Source organism: Syngnathus typhle, linkage group LG4 (genome assembly GCF_033458585.1).
Source record: "Syngnathus typhle isolate RoL2023-S1 ecotype Sweden linkage group LG4, RoL_Styp_1.0, whole genome shotgun sequence".
Taxonomy (NCBI): Eukaryota; Metazoa; Chordata; class Actinopteri; order Syngnathiformes; family Syngnathidae; genus Syngnathus; species Syngnathus typhle.
The window spans coordinates 20,479,430-20,501,376 of NC_083741.1; the positions used below are offsets into that span (position 1 = coordinate 20,479,430).

Genomic DNA, 21,947 nt, shown 5'->3' on the forward strand with positions numbered 1-21,947 from the left:
TGCCTCCCCCAAGGCAACTGTGTCATCTTCATCCCTGCTGGAGTCCTGGCGCTACCGACGCTCCCCCCCGCCCTCAACTCGCAGAGCCTTCTTTGGCTCACCGAATTCAATTAAGTTGGCTCAATCGGAACGTCTCGACGTTTCGTCTCGGCTGAGGGCGAAGGTGAGCCGAGCTGGCTGGCCGTCAAAACCTCCCGAGGCCGGACGGGACGTTGAATTGAATTGACGAGATGATGTAACGATGAAGGCTACTCCCCGCCATAACAAAATGGCGGCGCGTCAAGCTTCTTCTCGACCGAAGTTAGCGTGATGTTCATTTTTGCAATGAACATCACACAATGGCCGCCATCTGCTGTGATTGACGGGGGCGGCTTTCACAGTCTATTATCACATTAAATATCTGACGAGATGTCTCTGACAGCAGCTTCCTCTGAGCCGAAAATACAAACGTCAGTATTTTTCCGACTCTCGCGACTCACGTTTGACCCATTCAGAAGTCTCGTACGTATGATCCGAAGCATCGTTGGCGCAGCGTGGACGGAACGGCGGACGTCGCAAAGAACTCCTCGGGGCTGCACAGACAACAACAAAAAGCTGCATGTCACGCTTACGTAAAACACTTTGACTGTACTGAGGTCACATAATGCACAAAACACCCACGCTGCCTTTTATTAAGCGTATGAATAAAAACAAATGAATGCTAATTAGCAGCCATTACATAATAACACAACCATAAACAGCTGAAGATGTGGAAGAAGAAAAATATATATATATATATATATATATATAATATAGATTTAAAAAAAAATATATATTAAAAATGAACCAAAATATTCAGTGCAATAATATATTTCTAATCTCTGTTAAAATTGTCGACGTCATTACATCGTGCAGGTGTGCCTAATGAAGTGTCCGCTGAGCATCCACCCCCACCGAAGTAATGAGGACAAGCATTTTGTCAAATTAATCACGCCATTACGCAACAAGCCCGAGTGCAGGGAGCGCAACAAAAACACAATGCTAATAGCTGCTTTTCCCACTCAAGCGTCAACATCCGCAGATAAAATTGGGATAGACGGGCAAAAGTGAAGCGGCCATTGAAGCAGTGATCCGTTAAAGCGTCAACCGGGAAAAAACAAAAAAAAAGTAGTTTGACCTCTGGCTTAGGTGTGTATGCTAACAGGCTAGCACATGAGCTCGGCGCTGAAGACTTGCTGTTGAGGTTTTCAAAAATATCTTTTTAACAAATAATAGAAAAATTCATGACATATTCTAAACATTAGAAAGACACATTCCTCGCATTACATCTTTTTTTTTTTTTTTTAATTAGCGCCGCTGAGCGCTTATCTGGGTCTCCCGCTGTCCCTCGGTACCCCGCCGCCGGGCCCACAACCCCCCCACAACGTTTATATGCACTTCTGCCCCATTGGTGCCCAGAACCGCCGAGTCGGGACAAATGTCCAGAGGTCTGGATGAGCCTCCATTCGAGGAATATGCTTTTATTTACAAGCTGGATGTACATTTTGAGATATTTTTTTTTTCCCCTCCCCAGTGAATTCTGCTAATCCCCTTGGGAGATTCTCTTCACACTTCACGCTGTATTTACACCATGCTGCATGAATTACGCAGCAAACAGCCACACGTGAACAGATGACAAAAGCGCTATACAAATTTCACGAATTATTATTATTATTATTATTAATTCCAAGCGTACGGTCGTCGTCATTTTGCTTTCAAGGAAATATAAAGAGCGTTAAAAAAATTCAAAATAAATGGAGAGAAAGGCAACAATGGAAGTTGAAATCAACAAGCGACAATAATGTAAGTTTTGTGACAAGTGGTCGAGTGTGCACTTTTTATCTGCAGTCTTGGCGACATTTCATGAACCTTCAACATTACTCACGCTCGGCCGCCGCTCCTCATGTGTCACAAGCGTTTACGTGACGTCCTCCTCGGGCCCTCGCCGAGTCATCCGCGCCGAGGCGGGTCACTTGGAAAACGAGAACGAGAGAGAGACTTTGGTCACGAAATGGCATTCTTGTGAACACACGAGCTCGTATTCATATATCTCCTGTCGCTATGTTTGAGGGTGGCAGAGGTGGGATCAAATCTGCCAATCAAATCTGACAATACAGTAATCCCTCGTTTATCGCGGATAATTGGTTCCAAAAACCAAGTGAAATCCGCGAAGTACGGTCACCAACAAGAAGTACTGGGCAGGCTAACGAGTTAGCGGAAAGATGCTAATTCACCATCGTGCTAACAGGCGAAAACGGAATGTAAACGAACATTTGGAGCAATACTAGATTCTCCTAAAGATTAGACCGATGTTTCCTCAGATTAGAAGTTTTATTTTAACTTTTAAATGTTTTTTAATTTAAAAAAAAAAAAATCCACGATGTAGTGAAGCCGCGATAAACGAAACGTGAAGTCGCGAGGGATCACTGTATTCTTGTCAAACAATTTGGTCTTCAATAAGTGTGCGTTTTAGTCAACACGATGTTTTAACACGTCACATAAAAATAACAGTGCAAACTTAATTGACATGTTTTAACAACTATTTCTCCAGATAGCGGAAATCCGACGTCCACGGTATTTTAGCACCGCTAATTGCTCTTCCATCGGCTCCAACATTCTCAGCTTGACAGCGACTTGAAATTCATTTTTAGAGCCAATTCACACTTTCTCTTTGCAGTGTGGCATGTTAAGCTCTGCCAAGTGGATCGCTTCCCCCCCGACGGAGGTGCACAAAGACATCATCTGCTCAGGCAGCCTGCCAGAAGTCGTCGCCACGACAATAAGACGTAAAACGAACGGACGGGCCTTGCCGTCACGTTGCGCCTCATGCGAAGCGGTGACTCGTCGTCCTTCGAGGCCAGACGACAAACTTTGAGCAGCAGTGTCGCCAAATGGCGGCCGGCTTGCTAACTTTAATGAAGAAAATACAAAATGTTGGCAGGTGATGCTTGCAAACAGTTGGTGTGCAGATCACACAGCAAGTTGTGTTGATAGAAGTTGCATGCTAACAATGTTGATTGCAAAATTCTGCTTTTATGGACGATCTTCCGCAGAGACCCGTAAGGACCACGGGGCTCTCTTTGCCCTTGCCCGGTCTCGCTGCATGCATGGCAAGCAGCATACTGGAGGGAGGGAGGGGAAGGGAGAGGAGGTGAAATGTGGAGAGCGCAATGCAAATTCATGCTGACAAGCGGCGCAGAAAAAACATGTTCCGACGCGACTCGGGGGAGGACGTTGATATTTGCCAAAGTCAAAAGGCGGCCAACGTGCCCGCCGCAGCCGCCGGCCAGCCAGGATGTTACATCACGGCAGGGGGCACGTGTGTGTGTATACATATAGTAAACAATTACAATGGAGAGTCAATGAGCTTCAAATGTTATTCACACATTCTTAAAAGTCATGAAGAAACAGAATTTCAATAGAAATTCCTTATTTAATTACTTACCGTTTTTTTCCGTGTATAATGCGCAAAATTTAACTAATTTATTGTCCTAAAATCTGGGGTGCGCATTATACATGGGTACAATTTATTTTTTATTTTTTTCTAAGAAAATCATGGTACAACAACAGGACTGACAAAGACGTGGAACAAAAAGACAGGGTGACATTACCAAAGACAGGAACAGAAACCATCAGACATCATGATCGCGGTGGTGCCTTTACGGGGAGTCGGAAAAATCAACGCCAACAAAAGAAACTACATCCAGCCTAGTTAAGACCCTACCAAAGACTATAAAAATGGGACCCATTGCCTCCCTGCATGTGTGACGATCATTGGGACTTAAAAAAAATAAATAAATGAAAAAAAATTATAAAAATTGGGTGCGTATTATACATGGGTACAGGCTTGTTCCCAGCATCAACATGCCATTTTTAGGGTGCGTATTATACATGGGGGCGCACTATACACGGAAAAAAACGGTAATTTATTAAACTAATGAGATTGTCTTGCTATTGTTTGCGAGCATATTTTAACTTCAAATGACATTTTTTTAAATTAGAATTTATAGCTCAAATTGAACTCATGACCCATAACGATTGCAGATTAAAATTTATTTGCATGTTTTGGCTTTGCGTACCTGGCGTGGCATCAAAAGGTGTAAAATCCAGGTCCAAAAAATAGAAACCCTGCCAGTCTGGCTTTAGCCACAGCTGCCTATAAACATTGAAATATACAGTAAGCAGCTATGAAATTACTATTTATTTTTAAACTTTTCAATTTGTAACATGACATTTGGTATAACGATTACTATAACGACACAAAAAGTCTCACGAATCAACACAAAGACAAAGTCAGCCATTTTGGGTAACGGTCGCCATTTTAGGGTCATTTGGCTATTTCTACGAGTTCAGACAACCGCAGGTAAATGACTTTTTCAAGAGTTATGAAATTTTGTTTGTTTCTATATGGAGATCATCCATACAAAACAGATGGGTGGCACAAAATTCTAATTGTTCGGGTTCACCGGCACGGCTATGAGCAGCACAGCATAAAAACAGCACAGAAGTTTTTTTTAGGTTCTAAAAGCGTTCAAAGAAAATTCCAGGCTGGTTCGTGACGGCGTCAACCTGCTCTCTTCAATCAACATTTGTCTCCTGCGGGTTCCTTAGAGCAGCTCAACAAATCCTTCTGTGTGGGAGGAAGTCAACCTGCGTCGTTGCAAATCCGGGACAAAAAAAAAAAAAATGTAATTAATGCAGAGTGATCCGGGCCTCGCAGGCCGATGAGTCACATGACTTGCCTAAACCTCGTGCAAAGCCTAACTGGGAAACACAGCCCGCAGCATCCAAGCAGACCCCCCCCCGGCTCATCTTCATTCTGTCACAGCATTGAGTTAGGTCCGGCTTTGGTCACGCTACGGATTTAAGGCAAAAATAAATAAAAACTTGTAATCAGATTACACGTGGTGGTGTGTAACTCCTGCTCAGGTGGACATCTTATTAAAAGCTGATTAGCACACATCCTGCTCATCAGGATTACTTCAACATATCTTTAAAGGATGAGCAGTGTTCACGAGAGTTTGGACCAGAGATCATTAGACTACAGCAGTACACACACATGACCAAATTTGGACATTTACCTTCTTACGCAACTAAGCAGACGGCGAATTATTGAATGACTGTAAAGATGATCCTGATTATCATGCGGTGTGGAGTGTGATTTGTTCTCCAACTGAAGTTCTGTGAATTGTCTTGATCCGTTTCCATCACAAATGAAAAATATTGTCACTTTCACATGTCTACTCAGATGGAATGATTTATTCATGATAGCATAATAAAACAATGAACATTGAAAGCACTGACAGTTGAACCGAAGGCCTCTCGCACGCGCACACTAACTCTCACACGCACGCTCGCACACATCATGCACCACCGTCCCCCACCTGCCCCCGTCCGCCTTTATTTTCTTAAATTCTGTCCCGGTCAGTCTTTTTTTTTTTTTTTTTTAATCCTTTAAATATATTTGATATAAAAAAAAAAACAAGCCCACGTATGATGAACCGTTCAGAGGCTGCTCCAAGTCCTCGTCCCGTCTGCTCCTCCATTTCCGCCACTCGTGGCTCCTGGACCCCCCAAAAATGCTTCGAAATGCAGAGGGGGGAAAAAAAAAGAAAAAAAAAAACGGGATAAAAGAGATACGGCACTAGAAAACTGGTTTGATAACCTCCCTGAAAAAAAGGGGCAATTTCAAATAAAAGACAGTGGCGGCGTTTTTGTGGAGCTCCGGAGGCACTTTGGCACAGAGCGAAGGCCCCACACCTGACACCACGGCCAGCAGAGGGAGGAGGGCGAGCGACTGAGGCGGCAGTGGGACATGCAAGGTGGATTGGGTTGGGGGGGGGGGGGGGGGGTGAGGGAGCACCTGACAAAGGTGGAGGGAAAAGGCCAGCCTCCCCTCCACTTAATGCCGTGTTCAACAGAGGTGGAGAGGAAGAGGAGGAGCAAGAAGAAAGAAAAGAGCGGCCAATTGGGCAAAAGCTTTACAACACCAACAGGAAGTGGGTCCTTTAAGAGAAGCTGGCGGGTATCCAGGGGTGGGCTGGGGGGGAGAAAAGTTCGCTGTGGTCCCTTGGTTTTTAATCCCCCCCCCTTCCTAAACTCCCCACCCCTATCGTCATCACCCACCCGCCGCTTCACAGGTAGAGCTCCTTGGCTCGGATATGCTGCAGCTTCTCCCTCAGCATGCGGAAGGACGGCCGCACCGCCGCGTCCAGGGTCCAGCACTGCTTCATCAGGTCGTACACCACCGGCGGGCAGCCGTCGGGGGCGTCCATCTTGTAGCCCTTCTCCACGCGGGGCACCACCTCTTTCAGCGGCTGCCAGACAAGAGAGGCCATTTGCAAAAAGTGAACAATGCCGCCACCTGCAGGCCAAGGCCTCACAGTCCAGGAGCACAATTGTAAATATTTCCAATTGAATTTCAGTGTAATTTCAATTGTTTGATTCTACCAAATTTGATTCTGACGCTGCATTCGGCTACTCACAATTCGAGGGTAAGGCACACGGCCGAAGGAGTAGATCTCCCAGAGGAGGATTCCATAACTCCAGACATCTGACTTGGTGGAAAACCTCTGAGGGGGGACAAAAAAAAAAAAAAAGTCAGTTTCCCTGCCTGAGTGTCTGAAAATAATCCTCACCTTCTCCCTCAGAGCTTCAGGTGAGGTCCACTTGACGGGGAGCTTGCCGGTGTCCTGTATGGAGGAGGCCTCCTTGGTCAGGCCAAAATCGCTGACCTTAGCGATGTTGTCGTCCGACACCAGCACGTTGCGGGCCGCCAGGTCTCGGTGGACAAAGTTGTTGGCTTCCAGGTACTCCATCGCCTCGCACACATCGCTGCAAAGGAGGACATGTTTTTTTTTCTTTCTTTCTTTCACTAAGGAAATGAAACTTGCAGTATGGAAGTGCAAAGCTACACAGAAGATAGCTCACAGTGAGAACTTGAGTAAGCAGTCCCCGCCGAGCACAGTCCGTCCTCGGGAGCGCAGGTAGTCCACCAGACTGCCCTGTTGAGCAGAGGAGGAAACAACACATTTGATTTATTTAAAAAAAAAAAAAATCATGAACAGAAATTGCTATTCGAGTTTGACTAACCTTGGCCATGTACTCTGTGACGATGTAGAGCGTTCCCCTGTCTTCCACGATGACGCCCAGCAACTGGACCAGGTTGTTGTGTCTCAGTTGCCTTTGAAGACATAAAAAAAAAAAAAAAAAAAACATCAGATAACGGATTCGAACGTATCTGAGGAACTGGAGATGTGACTCACGTCATGACCGAGGCCTCGGCGATGAAAGCCTGCGCCGTGGCGTCGTTTTTGATACACTTCACCGCCACTTTGTTCCCTCTGTAGTCGCCCACCATTACATCTGACAAGACAGGAGGAGAACCCGGGCTAGAAACTCCAAGTTGACATCCTGAACTCTAAGGTGGGGGATTCACCTCCAAACTCTCCCTTTCCGATGGTCTGCAGGAGTTTCAGCTCCTTCCTGTTCAGGGCCCAGCCACCTTGCAGGAACATGGAAGAGTGAGGAAAATGAAATAATAATAAAAAAAAAAAATGCAATGATGGACGATGGATCAATGAATCCAAATGTCCTTACTCCTGGAGAACTCATCCTGCGCCGCCACCGTGCCCTCCATCAATTTTGGCTTGATGAGGCTGGTGCACAGGCCGTCGGCATCTTTGGTGTAGTGCTGGGAAAAGAATTGAACAGCTTTTAAACGTGTGTGTGTGTGTGCGTATATACTGTCGGTTTTGGGGACAGCCTTAAAAACAAACTTCTAAAGTGTGTCTGATGTTTCTGAGGTCTTCCCTGGTGAAGAGAACCTGAGAGTCGCGTCGTTAAACAGCTTTTGACTTTCATCTTGTGCTTTCTTTCAACGGGTTTCCTTTTGTCTGCTACAAGAAACACTTCTCTGAATGTCAGTTCTGTCTTTTTTTTTTTTTTTTTCAAGCGTTCGGGGAAAACGTCACCTCCCTTTGCTGTCACTGAGCAAAAAATAGAAAAAAGAAATTCCCAACGAGTCACAAGGATGACTTACCAAACATATGCAAATGTGACATTTCGGGTTTTTTTAGTGTTAATGTTCAGATCCGAGCTATAATCTGATCTACTGCATTTTAACTGGCTGCACAATTTTGAAGTGGCCGACGTTTAACTCTGAAGATGCTATCCTATTGGCCGGTGATGACATCATGGGCAAAGCTGCATGAATTCCACTGCAGAGCGTCAGCGCTGCGTGTGTGACGCGACAACGGGGATGAGGGTGTCGATGAGACGGCGCCACCCGTGGGAGGCGGACATACTCATTTCGGCGATTACCAAGTCGCGCATGGGAGTCGATGACTGCAGCATGACCAATTGGCCGAGTGGCTGCGTTGGCGATTGCAACCACTAGGTGGTGCCGTTGCCGCGAAGGAAATTCCCACGTGGCTGAGCGCTGCGAACAATGCATTACGCAACACTAACATGAAGATGAAAGATCATTTAAGAAGAAAGAGTGATTATGGCGAGCGGCGTGTGTGACATCACAGCGGAGTCCCGCCTCCTTTTATCAATCTTTCGCAAAGGAGGCTTGCCGCGACAAGCCGACGGGCGCGAGGGACGGACGGCCGAGCCGGAAAATACACACGCTAAGAATGCGAGGAATCCTCGGCGAGTGAGGAGGGAAGACGCAGTGGGAAATGCAGGCGGGGAGAAGCTATACATAGACGACGAGAGAAAAAAAAGAAGAGAGGAAGGCGGCATAAGAGAGTGGCGAGGTTTACACAAGGACGGCGGAGATCCAGCCCGGAGGAACGATGATACGGAAAGAAAAAGGGAAAGGCTAAGATGGGGAACAACTAAAAGTCGGACACAAAAAAACATTTTGGCCAGGATTAGGATTAAAAAAATAATTGCGTGGAAGCAATGTTGGCACAGTTATTGTTACGTAATCTGAGGGCAAGAATTTGGACTTTACCTTGAAGGTACATTTCCATTGCCAGCCCAATTAAAACTGCACGCCATAGTTGGAGCTCTTGAGCTTCTCGTTATCTGACATGATGAAAGTCTATCCGCCCGCCAGCCTTGCGGATAACAGCTCAGGCGGATTTTTTTTTTTTTTGAAGAAAGTGAGATGTTTAGTCAAGCCCCACTGGGAACCTCCGGTGTGTGCGTGTCTTTTTCAGTTGGTTGCCCGAGGTTATGCGACGGCGCTAATAAATAGCGGCACAATTTCATTCATCGTGCTAAAGAAAGCAAGCTAGGTCGTACGTGTAGATGGAAAAAATGATCCGCCGTGTTTTCCCGGCTCACCTCCACCAGCTGCATGAGGTTGTCGAAAAATTCCTCCTCGTCGATGGAGAGCTTGCCGTTGTGGTAGATGATGCGGTAGTGCTCCACCTTGCCGTCGCAGCTGACGCACAGCGTGTAGTCGCCCGGGTAGTTGGTGCTCTCGCGTACCAGAAATAGGCCCGTCTCGGGAGGGTAGAGCAGCCGCTCGGCTTGCTCGCGGGTGATCTTCCCGTGGAACCAACTGAGGACAAAAAACAAAGGGCGAGACACCAGATTAAATGCTGGAGGAATATTTCTCATTGTTGACATCTTGAAATGTTTTTCTTAGATTCGCATGTTTTGAGAGGCTTGGGGCGATGCAGATGCCTTGGTTACCACGGCGACGGGGATGAAGAGTGATGCGAGTGTTTCTCCCAGCCCGAGAGAGTGTGAAGGAACCAAAACACGTTCCCAACCACAAATTACCCCCGTGTCAACTTGGTTCGAATAAATGAGAGGGTTCAATGCTAATCTGTGCTAATGCTAGCGGTCTGCTTTGCTTTTGGCTTTGACTTGCTGGTGTGATAGTGGGACTAGCTAGCTAGATAGCGAGATGGATGGACGCATAACGGCGCAAATTGATTTCGCCTGTTTCTCGTGGCTGCCGGTATCCATCCCCTCCTTGTCGTTGGCCTCCGCCCGCAGACAGCGCGAGGCTTTGTGGCGAAGCAGATTAATGCGTTTCTATTTGATGAGATCAGCGCAGGCTGCCTCTCCAGTGAATGGCCGAGGGGCCTGTAGCCCACACATATAATTATTCTTCTTACCAATATGCCTAACCCTATTCAAAAATAAAAGTTCTGATTGCAACATCAAAAACCCACCAGCCATTCATAAGCCACTCAACAAGCTGCTTAACTATTTCAGTAAGTCTGAAGGGAGCAACAGGAAGTTTGTTTCCCGTGGGTTGGTTACGTAACAACCCCATTGGAGCGCCGGATGACCCAATGACCCAAAAGCCGAGCGTCGTGATGCTCATAACGGGGTTCAAAGTGGGTGGTCCGGTTGGAGCGCTGCACTTTTAGCCGGTCGTTTTATGGATCGACAAATGAGGCGCGGTGCGGAATCAAAACAGCGTTATTTGGGTCCATTTCTTCCTTATGGCTCATTTGCATGTTGCTCTTGTCTCATGTTCCCCCTTTTAGAAATGTTTCTCTCTCTTCCCGTCCCAGCCACCCTTCCCCCACCCCCTTCAGTCAACTCCTATCAAGACCAGAAAAAAGCAGTAATTGATTTTAACTGGTTAATATTTGCCTTTCTTTTCCATAATGTGAATTTTTGAGGAGGTTTTTTTTTTTTGTCCACCAACTTACGGCATGAGACTGAGCTTCCCTCCTGATTTGACTCCTTCTCTCTTCTGGACATAGTTTGCTGGAATGGTTCCCTCTCTGCCCACGACGTTCCTCGCTTTGTACCAATTAGGATCCTGAAGAGGGGAAGAAAAAATTTTTTCTTCGGCCGACCGTAATGAGCATTGTCGTCAGAGATAGCGAGGGGCCCCGCTTACCCTGGTGACTCCGATGATGGTCAACACGTCTCCTTTGCAGAAGGGCAGGTCCTGTTCGTTGGCCGTCTGGAAGTTGTACTTGGCGACGCATTCGGTGCCCGTCGACCACGGCGCCTGCGATGCAAAAAAACAAATCAAAATGGCGTCAGTACCGACCGACCGACCGAACTTGTTTTATGCTGGTGCCGCTTACGTGACTCCCAGACATGATGAGAGGAAGTGGGCAGCAGGTGTCCTCGGGCAGGTAGCGCTCACTGTTTACTTGGTACCATCAGAGCTGTGACATGAAGAAAAACCAAGCGTTAGATCAAAATCCATGCGCATGAATCAATGAATCAAACATATTCACCCCAAATGACTGCTTTCGACCAAAATGGCCTCTTCAATTTCTAGAACATTTCACCTTAAAAAATTCTGATGACCCGCCCCCCCGGGCTGTAGAGCATTGCACTTTTTTTACGAGCAGTCAGGCGAACAGGAAGTTGCCAGTCAAGCGAGAAGGAGGAAGTCGTAGAGTCATATTTTCCATCGCTCTGCATGAAGCAGGGGAGGAGCCCACGACAGCATCCGTACCCGCAAAGGAAAGCGTTTTTTTTTTTTAAACTAGCTTTCGGTGAGCATGACACATTCCCTGGAGAGTCGACGACGGCGCTGTGGCCACCGCATCCTGTGTTGACACGGGAACTGGCCCGTTTGCGGTCAATGGCCGATACAGCAACAGCTGCGTATTAGCCCCGGCCCGCATTGTGAGCCCAAAGAGTGCTATTCTTAACCGCCGCCGCTCTGAGGAATGCCTCAAGAGCCGTTCGAGCACATCACGCAACACGCCGGCCGGACATCACGACCAAATTACCCGAGTGCTACTCTTTTCTTGGGCCCATTGTTCGATCACATGGGCCCGCTCACACACACGGATGAAAATCAGATTCATGTCCTCAACAATACTTTCAAATTTGTGTCGTACAAAAGGTCATGGAGCAAGATTTTGTTTTTTTCGTAACGATACTCCGATTGTCAACGCGGGGCCACGTGGAGGTCACGGAGAGAGATGCGCCGCTATTAAGATGTTCTTTCATTCTGAAAGAATGAGACATCTTGTGGCCCATCTCTTAACATCGTCTGACACCAATGTGGGGGTTATGCAACTTTAGTGCAGTCCCCCGGATAAGTGTGGTTTAAATTTTTCTTTTTAAAAATGTACGCTAGCAGACTGCAGCGGCTCTCAGCCAGAGGGTTCATGGAAAACTAATGGGGGGGGGGGAAATAGTAAACTGTTTCTAAAAAAACTAAACCCTTAAGAGACGACAACTGGAAACATTGGGCCTGTTGGGGTCATATGCAAGCGTAAACATTTGTATCAAGCTTTACTACTCGGACTATTGCGCAAGGCGGACACGAAAGACGATCACTTCCTCCTTTGCGTCTAAATTTGTCTCCGCTCATTGTGGCGTTGTCATGGCGATGAGTGATGCAACAGCGCTCTTTATTGAAGGAGCACTTCCCGAAGCGCGGACGAGGTAGAAGCCCGCCGGGGACGGACGGACGGAACGGCGTGCGGTAAATCATGCCCGTGCGCTCAAACTAACTAGACCACGGCGAGCCTGTGGATTGACGATGCCTTCGTGTTCCTGCGGCTGCGTTGTCGTTTATACTGCACGCTTGACGGTGATGTACTGCTATACCTGCACTGCAGATCCTCAAGCTTTCAGCTGAGGATGAACATTTGGCCACAGGAGCAAGAAAAATAAATAAAAAATCGCAAACTCTACATATAGAGCACCTGGTTAGCAAATACCTAAGGTCAAAGGTTAATCACCAGTAAATCCAGACCAAAAAAACAATGGCATGTTTACACCCCACAACCAAAGAATCCCGGCGCCACGTTTTTCTTTTAGCCGATTGCTGCTCCGTCAGCTTTGTACCGTCGGCGTCAATAAAAGCGTAAACAGAGGAATCGCCAGAAAGGGCCCGAGCCCTAACCGAAAAAGTTTTTGTCAGCGTCTCAAACCAGAGTGACAAAACCGCAGGCATCTGTGGCCGATGCGAAGGGGATGTTATTTTTATCGCGCTTCTTCCACCGTGAGTACACGACCAACGGACAGGAAACGGAACAGCAACGAAATACAGGGAAACAGATTTCACACAGTTTTTTTTTTTTTTTTTTAAACTTGCTGTTTGGCCCAGATACTAAGAAAGTCACACAGTGTCCTGAGAGAAATCGAATTGATCAAGACTCCAGTTGCGCAACCGCCGCAACAAGGACACCATTATGTACATTGCCAGTCAACAACATTCCTGATCAATCATGTGTTGGGGAAAAGTCACGTTAACTTTAATATGATGTCGATGGGTGGCTAATAATTTGGATATTCAAACCTCCCAAGTGAAATGAGGTAGTGGAAATAGGTGCGTGGAAAAAGCCCCCCCCCCGAGGGTGATGACAGAGATGTAAATAATGGCGAGATGTGGCTTTGCAGCATGGAACGCTAACAAATTATTTGCTGTTTGCGTTGGCTAGCGAGGTTTGGACGGGAAGTCAAAACGGAGATACGAGAGAAAAAAACATTCTGAAGAAACAGGAAGACGCTCACTTCCTTTCTGTTACGTTGTTGACTGTCTTCAGGTCAACGCCGAGGATTCTAAGGGTCCGTGGCGGTATTGCAGGTGGTCCGCAAAATTGGAAATAAAATTAATTCATTATTTAGACTTGATTTACTTTGCAGCTAATTTTCTGAATCGTGTCCCCATTCAATAATGATATAATATAATCAATAATATTCCGCCAAAGCAGTGGTCCCCGAGTTGCTTCTTGGTTATAATGGTGGTCCCTTGGGGTGGTGGAGAAGCAGACAGGTGGGCTGACAGACAGACAGGCGTGACGTCACGGAGCGACGGGCCGCTCGGACTCACCGCTGGCGTCGGACAAAAGCAGGCAGCCAGGAAGTGGAAGAAAGAAAGGAAGAGGGGGGCGAACAGGGGGGAAGGGAAAGGGCCCGCGACGGCTGGGCCGCAGAGGGGGAGGAAGGGGGAGTGATGCTGGGCGATTGCTTATTGTTTGAGCTTGAGCTTCAGAGTCTCAGTGCGGACAGACACAAACACACACACACACTCTACAGCTATTTATATCTTCTCAATGCACGTCGGGGTAGAGGCCGCCTGGACTCGCTTCTAGCGGTGCATACATTATGGAAATGTTAAATTCAATGAAAGACTCTGTTTGCTCTGAAAAAACAATCAGTATAATTTTTTTTTTTTTGCTGGAACGGATTAATATCATCTCCATTCATTTCAATGGAGACAAAAGATTTGAATTACAAGTAAGGAACAATTTCAAGACAGCTATTTAAATGGAACGGATGATCGGCAATTAACAACGAATTTGTGCACTAGCGCCACCTGTAGCCCGACACATGCCAATATGTCGTGTCCACTGCCAGGCATCTCGAATATTCTACTCTGGCGACCATGTCAAAAGGACATTGGGTAGTATCTTGGAGGTGACGGGGAGTGTGTGTGTGTGTGTGTGTGTGCTGCCTCATCTCCTTTGCTAGCAACACATGACAAGTCTTCCATTGAGGCCGCGGGGAAGAGGAGGGAGGCAAAGCGCATGCACGCAGAGACACAAAGAACATCATTAGCAGCAGACACAGCCGGGTGCGGGCACAACATGTCAGCCCCAAATCTCGTTTCAAAAAGAGACGCATTCAGCACCAATGACACCATGGAGAAACACCCACGTCGTGATGAGAAGGAGGAGGCACGTTGGCAGAGAAAATGAGGAGAAAGAGATGCTTCAATCCCATTTGGCTCACAAGACAAGATTCCATGATTGCTGCGAAGGACACCGAGTCCGACTTGGAATGATCACAAGACCACCTTAATTCATATGCAGATGTTGACGCTATCTGCGGTTTCTATTCCCAATGATTGACACGTTTCTAAAAAAAAAAAAACATCTTCGGTGTCGGTTTAAAATCGGACCCAGTCTTAACACACATGGGAACCGTTAAAACTGCCGGGAAGTGTTCGTAGACCGCTAGTTAAAAAAGGAAAAAAAAAAATGGAGATGGGTTTATTTTTTGATGGCCGGCTGGCATCTGCGTATTATCGTCGGATACGATGCCAGCTCTGAATAATGGAACTCGCGTCGCGTTATGCCAGGACTCTAAATTATTCATTTTCTGTGCGCAGGCAAGCATCAGCGCTCAGCGTGGGGCACTCACCACTCGGAGGTTCACACACAAACACACAACGCAACCACACATCCTTGCTCACGTACTTTTCGAAAACAGGAAGTGAACGACTGCGGGGGCATATTCGCTTACATCCAGGAAGTGAATCTATTCCGCCGTTCAACATGTCAAGCGGAGGTCTTTGTGGTTGGGGGCGGGGCTAACTAATGCTGCTAACAAATAAAAATATCCACGCTCCTTAAATGTGCAATAGATGAAAGAGGGAAAAAGTTCGACAATGGTGGAACCCCCTCGAGAGGAAGATAATGAGGCTGGCACTTTTTTTTTTACGGGCTACATTTAGAAAATGTAACCTAATTATCCGGGAGACGACTGCTCAAAACATTTATGATAAGTCATTATTTTTTACGACTCGTGATTGTGGGAGCGATCCAAAGAATCGGATTTAGCATCGTGTGAAACGATTTCCCAGTCGGTATTTTCCGGGGTGCCCGGTGGGCTCTGCTCAACATGTTGGTCGGTCAGCTCGCCGGCAGGCGTGGGAGAAGAAGCCCTCGTAGGCTTCAAGTGTGTGTGGGGGGGGGTGACCAGACGCTGGCACAGATGGAGAGTATGCGCCCAAGATGGCGGCCACAATGCCACCATTCTATGAACCCGATAGCGATGAGGGTCTTGTGAAGAGGGTTTGGCGCTACGTCTGATCAACAGAGAGCGCGACATTGTGAAGGAACTGAATCGGCGAGATGATTCACTTTTATTCCCATTTTGGTTTAGAGGAGCGTCATCTAATCAAGCCACGGACAAGTCTCCGGTTACATCGTCTTTGAAGATTCTCCCCCGAAAGCCATGCGGGAGCGGAGCCCAGTCCGGCTTAGGTGCTCAGCAGGGGGGTAATGGATCCTCGGCGGGCCCGTTTGAAGCCCAGCCGAAGTCCGCTGGCCTCAACATAAAGAGCGAGTTCGCGTTGCCTCCCGCGTCTGCTTCTGATGCCTTTAATCACCAGCAGAGCAGGGATTCATCCTCTGCTGCGGGTCGCAATGCCAGCGCAGCACTGAGGAGCACCAGGACATCTCAGATGGTCAAAACCCATATCACTGCATCATTTATTTATGGCCCTTTAATTAGGGATGACAGTCGCTGTCAACTAGAGTAGGTTGATATTTCACTCCTGACTAAAAAAAAAAAAAAAAGTTCATGACGTTAGCACGCCAGAGTGATTCATGTGGATGAACATGACTGGCCTCCAAAAAGTCCTGAGCTCAACGCGATAGAACAATTCTGGGGTGAATTCAAGTGGGCATGACTGGGAAGCCAGCGCCTGACATTCTTGTCCATTATGAGAAGGTATGTGTGTATCAGCTGCTGAATAGCTCCAACAAATTGACAGCCAACGAGACGAACTCGTGATTCCGCGATATAAAACCCGTGCCCTTTTTCCAGCTTAAAAACATCTCGACACAGCATATCTTTCCAAAGTGACATGGCCGACTATTAGTCCAGCGTGCACATTAAACGGTTTTGCTATCCGTCCGCCAATCTCCGATCCCGTTTTGCACGCCAGCGTTGATGGACAGCGAGTGGATGCGCCTTGTTTGCGAGAAGCCTCCACTTCGCATGCCAATGAGACCCGCGCGGCGCGGCGGAGTCGTGAAACAAAGCTCGACTCCGAGCTGCCAAACAAACATTAATAAAGATGACCTCGCGGGCATACACGTTTCTCCTTCAGATGCCTTCTGGCGAGGCTTTTTGAACGCCGCGCGTCAATCACGTTGGAAGCAGAGCGAAGAATTCAAGTGCGAGACTTGACAGATGGAACAAACAAAATGTCTCGGCAAATGTGACGACCCGGCTAAAGTGATGCTCCCTCACAGACTGTAATTCTGGTCCGAAGAAACTGGGGGTCAGTCTTTTTGGAATCCAAGGGCCATTTGATTAGGATCATCCATTTGAGCACCAAATAAAAATGTAAACCGCTTCATTGGCTGCTAAGGTGAGCATAAGTCGCATGTAATGTTGATTTTTTTTTTTTTTAAACACACTGTGTGACTCAAGAGTAAAAAACAACAACATTGAGCTGAGCAAGCACATTGGCCCCTCCTCGCTTATGGTTGTAGCTAATAAGGCTGCTGGAGCCCTTGGTGGTCGTGCCCTGGCTTGCAAAGGTATGTGTGTATCATGACTTGAAAGAGCAGGCAGGACAGGAAGCGACTGGGAAAAAAAAAAAAAAGGCCCAAAATGTCTGCAGTCGAGTTCTTGAAACATTCAACAGCATCGAAAGTGATCAATACGGAAAATGGCCTGTCAGGGATCAAACTAATAATCAAATCATTTGTATATGTTTTGAAATAAGGAACTGTTTCTTTGGGGCGATGAAACAAGGTGGGTAAGATGCCCTCATGATCCCTTAACTGCAAAAACACAAGGCTGCGGGTTTAAAAATAAACATCGGCTGTGTGTATAATTGTATGTACTGTAACAGTCAATTATTGCATTACGCACAATGTCTCCCGCAAAGAAAAAAAAAATCTCCCCGCCAGTTTCTGCCCAAAATATGATCATCTATTCAAATAAATGCAACAAATAGCCTGTCAAACGCACCTTAGAGCTTGACCACAAAAAAAGCTTTCCGCAAGCGAAGCGTCCGATAATGGAATCATGGGCGCATCTTTGGTGGTTCAAAACTAGCGGTGGGCGTTGTTAGCAGATGCCAACGCAAGAATGGTTTCGTTTAAAATGTTTTATTTTCAGAAAATGAAGACAGAAAAAGAGGGAGGGCGTGTGTATATGGGTGCGTGTCTCCGCTAATGCAATTACATTTTGTGGTGAGCTAGCGGCTAACGGTAACGTGTTTGGCGCTGGTTGCGCGTTAGCAATGAGTCTAATAAAAAAACAACAACAACATTGCATTACGATCTTTATACAAACAATGGCTTCTCTCGTCCCGTTAAGCGCCGAGTGAAATCAACCACAACGAGAGGAAAACAGTGACCCGCAGAAAGGCTGGAAAAAAAGGCTAACTCACCCCGAGAAAAAGCGTTGACCAAGCGGGCTGCGACAAACTAGCGACGGTGGTCCATGGGGGTGACTGCGGGGGGGAGCATCCAGGATCGGCTGCTGCGGCTTGAATTGTCGACAATCCCAAAAACGCTGCGTGGACTTGACGTTACTTTGCGCCCTGTCGATCATGTGTGTTTATTTGTATAAATGAGTGTGTATGTGTGGCAAGGCAACAAGAGAGAGGGGCCTTCTGCTTCTCGAGAGGAAATGGTCTCCGCGCATGCGCAGCCGAGCGATTAGCAGCTGGCTGAGCTTCATGGTCGGCGAGCACAACCCAGCGGCCAAAATGGCGGCCAACACAACAGGCGATAATCAACCGATGGTCGACTTGTTACTAATACCAACTTTGTTAGTGATTCTCTTATCTCTACCGAAAATAAACCTCATTTGCAGGGATACGGGTCATTCCAGAAATGAAAAACATTTTCACAAGCCCACAGTTGACGAAATATTAACATAACTTTTTGGCATTCAAAGCAAAAACTTTACAAGTCAAATTTAAATATGACATAAAGTTTTTGCACCAAATATGGTTGCAGGCCGTGTCAAAAGTTTTTTTAAAGGATGCTGAAGGCCACAAATGGACCCAGTTCTCGCTTTTTAATGCATCGATCAAGGTGGTAAACCTCTCATTAAAGAATTCTTAAATGCCATATTTATGGTAAACCTCTCATTAAAGAGGTTTACCATAAATATGACATTTAAGAATTACAGTAATTTTATATACAGTGCAGCAATTTTCAGGGACTCAAAAACATTTATTTGCAGTCGATGACAATTCTTTATCCGCTAGAGGGCAGCATTTTTCTATGTTGGTGGTTCTTGCATGAGCGCAGTGGTTCAAGTCTGCAGCATTTGTGATTTTAATACACTTTAAGACAGTTTTTGTCAATATTTGTTGATGTAGTCTACCTGTGACAATCACTTATTTGACACAGGATGATCACATGGAATTTTTGGTGTTACACTTGGGAAGTAACCTAACGTGACCTGATAAACGATCAATCAATCACGTCCATGATTCAAGTGAACCAATTCAGATGTGGCCAAGTTCATATGAGCGTAACCAAATTAAAGAAGAGCCACCCTTGTTTTCAAAGATGCTGATAAAACTTCCAGATAAACTTCCCTGCCACGAGAGTGAACGCATAACTTAGATTAAAGACGTCATATCACACCTTGCAGAGGAAATAACCCAGAAACCTAACCTCTAAGATAAGAAACAGGTAGACACCCACACAGTTTGTCAGGTCCATACTTGTAAGACAAGAAAACGATCCCCAGTGGAAAAAAAACCCCGTCCTTCCCATGAGGTAATTTCTTCCCATCCTAGAGGATATGTTCTATCTGCTCGACAAAAGGCAAGATCAGTAGCCCCAACAAAACATAACAAACACAAGGCAGGCCCACCTGAGACACCCACTCCCACGTGGGAATGACCTCTTCCCAAGGCACCCCCAATTACCCACACCCCGGATGCTTTTTCAGTCAAAACATACATACGCTAGGTTAGCATACTACCAAAACAAACAAAGACAAGCCGATGAACATCTGCCAAAGTTGAAGCTTTGAGGAAACCAAGTTAAAGCTCAGTCTTTGAAAAGGCAAAACCAAGACTTTGACACTTTGAAAATGACCATTTATTATTCACCCAATATAGAATACATTATCAAATCATATCATCACGCTTCCTGTGGGATTTTTGTGAGTTGGGGTACCATCAGATCTTAGGAATGCAAAACGCTTCAATAAATGTGGAAAAAAACTTGCTTTAACCGAGTCAAAACAGGAATTTGTGGAGTCAAGACCAAGTTAAGACTTTGACAAAATGAAGGGTCCAGTGTATCGTCAAGCTAATTCACCTTGGATGCACTCAGGAAAATTGATGGAATGGTCATTGTGGTCTTCCAAGTGTCCGTGCAAGTTTGTGGAGCTCGAGCAGTCACGCAATGGGGAGATTTCCGAGACCGGCGGCAACCTGGGGTATCCGAATATTCTTTTGCTTGTACGTACGCAAAGAGCCAAAAAAGGCTTGATGCTAATGCCAAGACGTTAACCGCTCAAGCGGGCTCACAGTTTATCCCACACTCCAGCTGCCCAAACAATGAGGGTTCAAAATGCCTCCCCCTTGTTGTCCTCAAGTATCCTGGACCACAGCATTTGACCCCGCGACTGCGCGATGAGGCACCAAAGGTTCAGTCAGCAGAGCAGCTAAGGCTCCCGAGAGATCTATTTCATGACATTGACCCCAATTTAGTTTTTTTATTGAGATACTTTACAAAGACAACTAAAATGGCACACGTTCGAGCGCAGTTCTATGGATAGCAGGACATACAACTAAAAAAGCCAAATTTAAACAAATGGAAGAATTTGCCAACTAGGGACAATGAAAACTTAACTTTATTAAGGTTTTAAAATGACATTGCTTTGGTGTGTTTCTGCTAATCATCCAACCAACTAACCGCCTGACCAATTGACATACTGAATAACCAACCTAAAAGAAACTAACCAACAAATGATCTAACGAGGTAGCTAACGAGGTAGCTAACGAGGTAACTAACTAACTAACTAACTAACTAACTAACTAACTAACTAACTAACTAACTAACTAACTAACTAACTAACTAACTAACTAACTAACTAACTAACTAACTAACTAACTAACTAACTAACTAACTAACTAACCAACCAACCAACCAACCAACCAACCAACCAACCAACCAACCAATAAACCAAACCAACCAATAAACCAAACCAACCACCCAGCCAACCAACCACCCAGCCAACCAACCAACCAACCAACCAACCAACCAACCAACCAACCAACCAACCAACCAACCAACCAACCAACCAACCAACCAACCAACCAACCAACTAACTAACTAGTATCGCCATTTCTTCCCAAGATAGCTTACACAAGAAACATAGGCAGCCTGTCTTTTCTGACTGACACCATTTTGTTTCTGTGCAAAGTGGCGACCTTTTAAAGGGACCCCTTGCTAATCCCTCGCGCTGCCAAGCTAGTGGCACATTAGCAGGGTAATGAAAGTCTAGCTGCAGGGAACTGCCCGGCTCAGGATGTCTTTGATAACGAAAGCTGCCGGGAGCCTGTTAAGTACATAATGGCCCCCCGTGGACCTCTCGGCTCGCTCGCCAAGAACCTGATGGCCTTGCCAGTTGTGTGTGCACACTATCACGGTTCATCACGCTGGCGATCATCACGCAAACACGCACAAGACAATTACACGAGCACACGTGACCCCCCCCTCATCTTGACCCTGTTCCCTGCCACTATTGTTTTGCCCTGTAAATACGACCGAGGGCGCGACAGGAAGCGTCAAGTGGCTCTTGTCATGCAAACGCTTACGTGGTGTGTCGGGCCAGCAGGAAGCGGGAGTCACGATGGTGTGCGCTAATTGCCGCTCAAGTATTCTGACAGGTGAGCCTCTGAGAGGCTGTTCACACGACACCACTTTTGTTTACACGCTAACGTGAAAAGAAACAGTGCTGTCATTTTTGCCATTTTACACCTGGAATTGGATCATTCATCATGTTGAACGTCTTCTATGACAAAAAATACTTTTCTTCCACCTTCTTATGCGTTCAGTATATATATGCATATATATATATATATATATATATATGTACCGTATTTTCCGGACTCTAAGGCGCACCTAAATACCTAAAATTTTCTGAAAAGCCGACAATGCGCCTTATAGTCCGGTGCGCCTTATATATGGACCAAATTCCTAAATTTAAACTGGCCCGAAGCATTGTGTCATGAAATCAATCATAAGTGGCCCGCTGAAGACTATGAATCATGAATCAAAAAGACTATGGATCATTATTTTGTGATT

At 46.2% G+C, this 21,947-nt stretch overlaps 1 protein-coding gene across 3 annotated transcripts; it reads right to left on the reverse strand.

Annotated features, from left to right (window-relative positions):
* Positions 1 to 5,259: 5,259 nt before the first annotated feature.
* LOC133152996 (tyrosine-protein kinase CSK) lies at positions 5,260 to 18,308 on the reverse strand. Of its 3 annotated transcripts, none has more exons than XM_061277004.1 (13): positions 18,056 to 18,308; positions 11,034 to 11,117; positions 10,841 to 10,954; positions 10,647 to 10,759; positions 9,316 to 9,535; positions 7,618 to 7,711; positions 7,457 to 7,522; positions 7,284 to 7,383; positions 7,111 to 7,201; positions 6,949 to 7,022; positions 6,657 to 6,852; positions 6,504 to 6,590; positions 5,260 to 6,335 (listed from the first exon to the last, which is right to left on the reverse strand). In XM_061277004.1, the coding sequence occupies exons 2-13, from the start codon at positions 11,046 to 11,048 to the stop codon at positions 6,153 to 6,155; spliced, it is 1,353 nt and encodes a 450-aa protein (XP_061132988.1). In that variant the 5' UTR covers positions 11,049 to 11,117; positions 18,056 to 18,308; the 3' UTR covers positions 5,260 to 6,152. The 3 variants fall into 3 exon arrangements, with proteins under 3 accessions (XP_061132988.1, XP_061132990.1, XP_061132989.1); XM_061277006.1 differs by lacking the exon at positions 18,056 to 18,308 and adding an exon at positions 17,632 to 17,656; XM_061277005.1 differs by lacking the exon at positions 18,056 to 18,308 and adding an exon at positions 11,190 to 11,243.
* Positions 18,309 to 21,947: the final 3,639 nt, after the last annotated feature.